The sequence below is a fragment of the Corvus brachyrhynchos genome, unplaced genomic scaffold, assembly GCF_000691975.1.
Source record: "Corvus brachyrhynchos isolate BGI_N302 unplaced genomic scaffold, ASM69197v1 scaffold280, whole genome shotgun sequence".
In the NCBI taxonomy this organism is placed as follows: Eukaryota; Metazoa; Chordata; class Aves; order Passeriformes; family Corvidae; genus Corvus; species Corvus brachyrhynchos.
This window is the reverse complement of record NW_008236198.1, coordinates 531,783-541,296: the sequence shown is the minus strand read 5'-3', so window position 1 is coordinate 541,296 and position 9,514 is coordinate 531,783. Positions and strand designations below refer to the sequence as shown.

Below are 9,514 nucleotides of genomic sequence, written 5' to 3'. Positions count from 1 at the left end.
CTCCTGGGGCTCCAGCCCCTTCCCAGCTCCCTCAGCCTCTCCTGGGGCTCCAGCCCCCTCCCAGCTCCAGGACAAGCAGCAACTAAAACGATGTTTTTCCTTTCAGAGCATATTCGAAACGCTGCCGACTGAACACAAAAAGAAAGCCAACATCCTTCACTTCAGCTGGAGCTGTTGGAAGAAATCTCTCTGGAACCATCTCCTGCTCCTGCCAGAAGTTGTTTCCAGGGTGTGTGGGATGGTTCAGGGGGCAGAAATGGGGATTAGGGCTGAGTCCATCACTGTCCCTGCTGGTCCCTGTGCTGAGGAGGGAGTTGGTCCCCTCCCAGCTGGAGTTTTCCTGACCATCCAGCTGGAGCTTTCCTGACCATCCAGCTGGAGCTTTCCTGACCATCCAGCTGGAGTTTTCCCGACCACCCAGCTGGAGCAGAGGGATTCCAAGCTGTTCCTGCCAACAGCAGCCGGTCTCCGACAAGCTTCTGACATTAGGCAGGCACAAGATTAAATAATTCTTTCCCTGCCAGATCTTTAACCATCGTTGGAAGCTCTAAATGAGGCTCTGAGTGCTCCTTTGCAGCCTGCTCTGGGTCTCCTGCCCACCTGGGGTGGTGTGTCCCAGATGGATTTGGGAGATCTAACGGAGAGCTGTTCCTTGGCTTTCCCATCCCCTCCATTCAGAGAATTCTAAAATCCCATTCACAGAATTCACGGAATTCTAAAATCCCACAATGGTTTGGGTTTGGATGGAGCTTAAAGCCCATCTCGTCCCACCCAGGGCATGGGACATCTTCCACCAGCCCAGGCTGCTCCTTCTCCTTTGCCAGGTGCTGGATCCATAGGGAAATGAGCTTCATTGCTGGAAAAGCTCTGGGAAAGTAGCACCGGGCAGGTTTGTGCTTGTCACCTGTCCCTAACTCTCCTCGTGGATTTGAAGGCACAAACGCTGCTTTTCAAGTGATTTTCAGGCATAGGAAATGAGCTTCATTTGCATCCCGAAAGGACCCATCCAGGACGATGGCAAAAGGGGGGAAAGGGCCGTTGTGTGTAAAAAAGGGTAAAAAAGGCCAGACAAGACCCTTTAATGAGCTCTGAACTGCACAGGTGGCACCGCCGTGACCTTTATCTCTCACAGGCCCCCAGACCTCGCTGGCCACGGCTTTTCATCACCATTCACAGCCCCCCCCGGGCTGTCCCTTGCTCCATCCCTCTGCATCCCTTGTTTTCCCATTCATTCCGTCCCAGCAGGACGCTGCATTATTCCAGGAGCCATCAAGGCTGTTTTGCAGCTTCCTAGGGAGAGGCTCTCAGCGCCCGGCCCTGCTCTGCTGCTGACAGCTCCGGCACAAGCAGCTCCTGACGGGGAGTCGGTAATTAGCGGCTCCCACAGACAATTCCCTATTTTTTGTTTGGGATCGTTAGCGAGCATAATGGCCCCTGCCAAACCCGCGGTTCTCCAGCCACAAGGATGCTGTGGCTTTCCAGTTTGGCTCTTCCTGAAAGGGATTTGGGGGTTTTGGGGTCTTTTTGGTGTTCCTGGGGCTGTGTGCCAGTGCTGCAGTGTCCTTGTCAACAGCAGGATCTGGGCACTGGGTCAGGCGCTGAAATCCCGGTGTTTTATTCAGAAAAACCTGGATGCACACCCCAGATAGATTTAATTCAAACCTTGACACAAGTTGCTTTCCCAGTAGAAGGAAGATTGGAGGAATGGGATCCTTCCTCTTGCAGAAATTCCCACCAGAAACCTACATTTTAATTCCCTTTTCTCCAACAGGGAACAGGACATCTGCAATATCCTTGGCAAAAGCAGGGCCTGGGTAAGGATTTGAAGGATGTATTGATCCCTTCTGTGCTTTAAAATCAGGGAATCATGGAATGGCCTGGGTGGGAAGGGACCTTAAAGATCACCTAGTTCCAAATCCCTGGCACAGGAAATGCTCTGAGCACAGCCCGGGATGCTGGAGGACTTTCTTGTCCCAGAAGCACACAGAAAACATGGATTTCAGTCCTTTCCCCTGGAGCTATAAAAGAAATGCCTCAAGGGGCAGTTTTACCTTTTTTTGTGCTTATTTAAAGGCAAACCCTTCCTCCAGCAGCCCCCACCAAAGCAGGTGTGGATTTCCCGGAAAAACCCAACTTTCTGTGTGTCCACCTCCATTGATCCCTCTTCCCCTCCAGCTTCCAGCTGCAAAGCCCACTGGCATCCCAGGACTTTTCCTCATGTGTCCCAAGATCAGTGATCCATTGTTCCCAAACTCCCAGGCAGGGAGGTGCCACCCAGGCTCTGTGGAATCCCTGGAAGTGTTGTCCCATCCCTGGAAGTGTCCCAGGCCAGGTTGGACAGAGCTTGGAGCACCCTGGGATAGTGGAAGGCATCCCTGCCCATGGCAGGGGGTGGAATGGGATGGGATTTAAGGTCCCGCCCAACCCAAACCATTCTGGGATTCTAAACATGAAAATCACTTTTTTTGCTGCTTCAAACATCAATCCCAGATTTTTTTAAAAAGGGGGAATTTAACTGGAGCTGCAAGTGACATGGCAAAGGAAAAATGACCCATTTGATTCATTTTCTTACATAAATGAGCTGCACTCCTGAATGCTCTTCAAAAGGAATCTGCAGGACCTTAATTTGTACTTCAGAAGCTGCACATGGTTCCTAAAATTGTTCGGTTCAAACTGAAAAGGCCTCTCCTGCTGAGTGTGAGGCCACGGCCAAAAAATCCCATTTCTCTGCAAAATGCCCAGATTCCCTGGGAATTGGCTCAGGATTGTTTGTGGCACAGGAACATTTCTGGAGAAGCAGCAACATTTTCCCTGTGAAGGAAACAGAAACTGTGCTGGGTCACTCCTGTGGCTGCTCTTGGGATGCTCCCAAATGCAATTCCACAGGTTCCTCTTCCCTCCCCGTGCCCAGGGGCAGGTGAGACCCTCTGGATGTGCCAGGCACTGAGCCCAGGAGTGGCGCTGGCTGGAGGAGACCCCTCAGGGCAGAGCTGAAGGTGAAGATCATCCTTTAAACCCGTTTTTCCCCCAGCACCTCTTCTCCCAGCGCAGATCCCGGCATGACCCTGTTCCCTACTTTCTCCCTGGTTCTTGGCAGGGCTTTCCCAGCTCTCCTGCCAAGATGCAGCTGGAGCCCAGGAGAGGCAGTGAGCAGACTCCCTACTCCAGACATTTTCAAGGACAGCTCCTGGAACAAAGGCCCTTCCAGCCCTCCCCGGGGTGACACCTGTGTCCCTTGCAGGGACAGTTGTTCTGGAATGAGTGGGAGCTTCTTCTGGCTCCGACAAAAATGTCCTTACCTTCCAAAATCCCCAGGCACTGCCCATTCCCACCTCCAGCTCAGCCAGGAATAAGCCAGGGACATTTTCCTCCTGTGGCTGGAAACAGCAATCCTCCATGGCTTGGGAAGGGCTCAGCTGTGGGAAACAACCTGACCTGAAGCTGAGGGAAAAAATAATGATGGAAAATAACTGGCCCCAGCTCCCAGTTTTCCCTCCCCGAGGCAGCTGCTGCCTGAGGGAGCGGCCGGAGCCGTAACCGGAGCCAGAGGCAGCAGATGGAGGGTTCAGGATATGCAGATTTTGGCTTTCTGTGGGAGCACAGTGAGATGACGAGCAGGATTGAATGTCCCTTCCATCAGGATGGAAATGCCAGCCTGGGAGGCAGTTTTAGGAATTATTTATGGAGCTGTGGCCTGCCCTGTGCTGTGGGTCAGCACCTGGATTTGCAGCACGCTCAGGAACGCTGGGATTGCAGATGGGGTGTGGAACGGATTCAATCCCTTGGTTCTACACTGATCACACCAAAATCTTCTCCTTTTGCTGAAGCAGCTCAGATTTGCTGCATTTCCTGCAGGATTTTTGCAGAGGAGATCCATTTGTTTTCCTGAGGAGCACCACCTGCTCTGGCCATTAGGAAAATCATGGGCTGGCAGCGGGAGGACAGGCTGGGCTCCCAAAGGAGGTGAGACCTGGGGATCTGCCAGTGTCCACTGAGGAAAGACCTCCTGCACATCTCCTAACTCCTGCATTCTCCCATTTCCCAGGAAAGCCTCCCCTGGTCCCTCAGCCCATCATTCCCATGGCTAATGCTCCCCCTGTCCTTATGGAACTACTGGGAAAGGACTGTGCAGGCTAAAATCAACCCCAGCTTTTTATTTCTTGGGAAAGATGATCTTCAAACACAACCAAATCATTTTTCTGGACCCTTCCATTAAAGGATCACTCCATTCTCCAGAGAACTGGGCTCTCCTGTCCCTTCCCAACAGCAGGAAGCGAATCCTAAATCCAGCATCCCCCACAGCTTTCCCCTGGAATGCTACAGGAACCTGCAGGTTTCTCTCCAATCACAGTGCCAAGTTTTGGTTCCTAACATAAAACAGGTTTTCATTCCTCACCCCACACAACATTTTGGAAACCAGAACAACAAATCTGTGTCACATCCAGCCCCACAAGAGCTAGGTCAGCAGCTTAACAAAAACCAGCAGTGGGGTTGTGTGTGTTAAGCTGGGCTTAAATTCACTCTTGCTTTGGTTTTTGCTATTGTCGGTTTTGCCCTTTTGGTTTTGTCTCTCTGAAGTCTGACAGAAATTTATTCTTTGGAATACACAATAAATTCATCCTTCTTGTCTCCTCAAAATAGATCTCTGAAAAGGCAGGTGTAGAAAAATATTTATGAACTAGGAAATTTAAAAAAAAAAAAAAAAAAAAAAAAAAAAAAAAAAAAAAGCTTTGGCTTGCAAATAGGAGTGGGTTTGTTTTCCTGCTTATCCCAGAAAATCCAGACCTGGTTTTCCTCCCACCTGAGGCTTCCTGGCAGGGTCGTAGAGGCAAAGTGACTTCTCCAAGGCCATACAGGCAGGTTGGATTCCCCAAAATCCAAAATGCAGGCTCCTTGGATCAAATTCCTGTCTCTTCTCCCATGGAATCTTAGGAAAGAGCTTGGGAAGAGAGGTCAGTCTAAAAGCGCCCCGTTTGGAATCTTGTGTTCAACAATAAAATGTGGATGTTTCATTTTAAATACATCATTTTATCCAATTAACAGAGACACAGGAATTCAGATTCTCTTCCTGCAGTGCTGAGCCTTTCACTACTTGATCCATTCCTTCCAACCACGTCCAGGCTGACTCAGTGACACAGATCATTCCCAGGGAAATGGCACATTCCAGCTTTTCCCCCACATAAATATTTCAGGCCCCGGATCAGCTCACTCCCTGCTCTCTCACCCTTGGGGGCTCCAGGCGAAGCCTGAAACAGAACAAGCTGGAGAAATCAGAAGAGGAAAAATGGGGAATGCATCAACACCTGGAAACACTTCAGGAATACTGAATTTGGGGATGATTATGTCACTTTTTCTCCGTGGCCTCCTGCCCTTTGGATGCAGCCATCCGGAACTGTGGAACATAGGGAACAGTGGCTTTAGGCTTGAGGCTGCTGTGGATAAACTCCTTGACATTTGCTGGGATGTGCTGGAGAACCGCCCCGTCCGTGAGCAGATCCGTGCTTTGGAGCTGACACATCCCCCTGGAACTTTCTGTCAGGAAAATGTCCCTTTCTCCCTTTTGCAGGGATGTTATCCCGAGGTAATAGAGGCTCCGCTCAGCGCTGCCTGGGAAAGCGTCATCCAAAGGCTCCGAGAATCCCTCTGAGGAAGTCAGGGAGAGAGCCCTGCTGGGCTGCCAGCCAGGGGAGCCAGGGAATGCCACCAGCGCCCCACTGCCCACCTCCCAAGCACCACTGGAGAAGGCCCTGAAAACTACGGAATCTTCTGCTAGGAAACACTCATCAAAACAACTCCTTGGGTTCGTTTTCTGTCGGCAAAGCCCACTGGATTGGGAATCACTGATGACAGTGGCATATTTGAGGTCACACTGAGCCGTGGTTTCTCCGTCCTGGGAGCTCCTGGAGAAGCTGCTGCCCTGGAAGTGGCTGCTGGAGCACGCGGAGTCACATTCCGACTCCTGGGGGGTTGGAAACATGGAATCAATTCCTAAAAAATCCCGTGGCTCTTCTTTTTCCAAGGCTTTGGTGACACTGATGTCTTCCAGCACGATCTCTGCCTCCAGGAGAAGAGGCTCAAATGACATTGGCTCGGGATGCTTGGCAAAGAGATTCTCCAGAGCTTCCGGCTGGAAGAAAAGAGAGATTTTAAAGCTCATTTATTATGGAACAGCTTTATTTCCCTATCCAGCCTCTGGTTTTATGGATCACAGAACCCAACACCAAAGGTCATTCCCAGGACCCTGGAATTTTGCCACATCAAGTTCACACAGCGTTTTTAAAGAATTTATAGTTGAAAATCCTCTACAACAAAATTTCCTTGACAGATTTAATCATTGATACATCAGCTGAAGTAGCTTTCCCTGCTAGGATTGGATTATCCAGGTCAAATCCAGCCTTTCCATAGGATTTTTGGAGCATTCCCACCTGAGTAGCAGCTGCTTGTTTGAACTGAGTGAGAGAAACACCTTTATTTGGGAGAAATGCAGGATTTACTGCTCCCTAATACATGCACGTATGAATTATCCACCAGGATGAACTGACAGCAGCACGAGAGCTCCAAGGATAATTCCCTTGTATTTCCTAATGGATTCCAGACAAAACAGAAGAAACCCAGGTTTTTTGTGCATTAACAAACCATGTTTTACAGCAGGGAAGCTGCCAAAATAATGAGGAAAATGTCAAAATACCTGGAGTAGTGGGAAATTAAAGAGTAAAACTCTTGGGCTCTACTCAGCCCAGACTCGCTGTTGGTGACATGTGGGCCCTGAATTTGGGGTTGGTCCCACACAAATCCATCACCTTCCCACACCAAAATGAACAGGGAGCTTTTGAACAATAACATTTTTTTCTCCTGCTGCCCCTGGTTTATCCCTAATGGAGGGGTTTGTATCCCTTTCCTCGGCGCAGCCCCTGCTCCATGGGCACCACAGCAAACGCAGATGAAACCCCTCACAGCCAAGGCCAGGGGTGTTTTGGCAAAGGCCACCATCTGTCACCTCTGCCACATCACTCATGAAGAGCTGGCAGATATTTATCACATCCAATGCATAATCCAGAGGCCTGGGAAATGGGAACCTCTGGATGGAGTGAACAGGGCTGGATTTCCACTGGAGGCACATGGACAGAGCAGGAACAAGAGCTGGGTAGGGGAAAGCAGCGGCCCCAGGGAAACACAAACCTGCTGGAAATTAACTCCTTGTGCCCACGAGCAGTTCTTGGGGTTGGGAACGTCCTCCCAGAACAGCTTCTTCATCCTGAAATGTCAGGGAAATGCTGGAGTTGGCACTGTTCCCATAGGGGCTGCACTGTGCAGGGAAGGAATCTCTGCAATTTTATTTATCCACAGCACTATGGCAATGAAATAATCATTGAGAGATTATAAATGGCCCCAATTTAATCCAAACCATAAAGAAGGGACATTCCAGGTGGCAGTTTGGGAAAATACAAAGGGTATGGTCTGTGCTGAATGAGCCCAACCCACAGGGCCTGAAGGGGCTCCAGGAGAGCTGCAGAGGGACTGGGGACAAGGCATGGAGGGACAGGACCCAGGGAATGGCGCCACGGGGTTCCTAGAGCAGCTGGGGCTGCCCCTGGATCCCTGGCAGTGCCCAAGGCCAGGCTGGACAGTGGGGCTGGGAGCAGCCTGGGACAGTGGGAGGTGTCCCTGGGGTGGCACTGGATGGGATTTAAGGTCCCTTCCCACCCAAACCAGTCTGGAACTCTGTGACACCAGTTCAGCAGAGTGGCACCAGTGCAGCTGCACCACCTGGACCTTTGGATAACAAGGAACAAGGTACCTTGGATGTGAAACCAGCAACGCTCCCAGCAGCAACACTGAGGTGGAAAAAACAATTGGCAGAACCACGTGGAGGCTGCCATTATTCCCAGTTTCAAATCCACCTGGAAATAAAGGAGTTCAGCTATTAATGCAGCAAAATAATTTTTCTGTGAGCAAATAGTTTGCAACAGGGAAATAACAAACAGTAGAAACAACAGCTTAGATGGGGAAACAACCTTGAGCAACAGTTTTATTGCACACGGACAAACCTTTCCCTTGGGAATAAATAGACAAAAAGGAATTATTTTAAACAGGAATTTAATCCCTCACTCAGCTCAGCCCACAGAGAGTTTTCAAATTAAAGCTGAAGCCTGTTCACTGTTTGTAGGTACACTACAATGACTTTAGCACATTTTTTTTCTGGTGAGACAGAGACTTTTGCATTTAAAGGTCACTTCGACTTCATAAAAGACATGGAAAAAGATCCTGTCAGTCACCTTTGGCAAACTGATCCGTGGCTCTGGCTTTGCCAACTCCTCCAGCAAACACAGGGTACAGGCTGAACTGGTACTTCTCAATCAGGATAAAGTGATCTGGAAAGGGGAAATCAGCCTTTGGAATCCACTGGCATCCAACTTTTAAACAATTCCCTGCACAGAGGCTCTGGTCACACACCCGAGTTCAGATCAGCCCAGAGAGGGCAATAATGCATCCATCTTTTATAGATGCCTACCTCAGTATCCCAAGATTAAAACGATTAATCCAGCATTATTCTGTCGTGGAATGAACACCTTATGGAGCTACTGCGATAATGTCTAAGGATAAAGTCAAAATGCAAAGAAAATGCACACATTGATTTGAATAATTAGCTGGTGTGTTCAATATTCCAGAACTAATTTTATTGTATTGCCACAAAATGAACTCGCTCCAGAGCTTCACTCTCTGTTAAACTGATTATTAATGCAACAGTCAATCCTCTAATGAGCATCAAAATTTGGTTTATTGGTCCTTACAATGAAAGTCATTAGAAACAGGAAGGGGGAACAAGGGCTCAGAGCTCAGAAATTCTACATTTTTTCTGTTCCACACCAATTAACATAATAAATTTTATTTCCAAGCACACGCTCACCATAAATAAAATATTTCCTGAGATTTGGAGGAACTCGCAGCCATTTCATCTCCTCCTCTTTGTTGAGGTTCTTCCACTCAATCACAAAGGATGTTACCTCAGGGATGTGGGGGGACAGAGTCCAAACCACAACCACACAGGTGCTGTTCACCAGGTAAGCGCTCAGGGATTGCACAGCATCCACTGGGAAAACAGGAAAAACACCTGGGATCCACATCCTATAAACTGCACCACTGCTAAAGCTCCACCACTTTATCACTCTCACGATCTTCTCTATGATAAAGCCACAGCAGCAGAGAGATTTTTCTTTAAGTCACCAAAATTTGGGTTGCACTAAACCAGTCCCAAGCACTAAACAGATCAAGTTTCTTACAGACATGAAATATCCCAATTCTCACCTGCAGTTCCTTAATTACCCTTAACCAAAAAATTAACAGCTCCTGAATTCTCAAGAATAAGTTCAGCAGAGTGCAGCCAAATCCAGGAACTGCTGCTTAGGAAGTTGAGCAGGAATTGCTGCTCAGGAAGTCTGAGGACTCTGTACCCTGGCAGCCCAAAACAAGGCCACATTTCATTCTGGAAACAACAAAATATTCCCCAGCAGGA

At 49.0% G+C, this 9,514-nt stretch overlaps 1 protein-coding gene across 7 annotated transcripts in view; it reads right to left on the bottom strand.

Moving 5' to 3' along the window:
- Positions 1–2,528: 2,528 nt before the first annotated feature.
- LEPR (leptin receptor) overlaps positions 2,529–9,514 on the bottom strand; it is a 29,529-nt gene continuing 22,543 nt past the window's right edge. For 4 of the 7 annotated variants that reach the window (XM_017740782.1, XM_017740807.1, XM_017740793.1 and 1 more), the window contains 5 exons: positions 8,909–9,091; positions 8,277–8,372; positions 7,799–7,901; positions 7,180–7,255; positions 2,534–6,127 (listed from right to left, as the gene is read on the bottom strand). In XM_017740782.1, coding sequence (XP_017596271.1) covers positions 5,345–6,127; positions 7,180–7,255; positions 7,799–7,901; positions 8,277–8,372; positions 8,909–9,091 — 1,241 coding nt within the window. In that variant the 3' untranslated portion in view covers positions 2,534–5,344. Of the gene's footprint in view, positions 6,128–7,179; positions 7,307–7,798; positions 7,902–8,276; positions 8,373–8,908; positions 9,092–9,514 lie in introns of those variants that run through there. The other 3 variants (XR_001864158.1, XR_001864157.1, XM_017740815.1) reach the window with 3 other exon arrangements.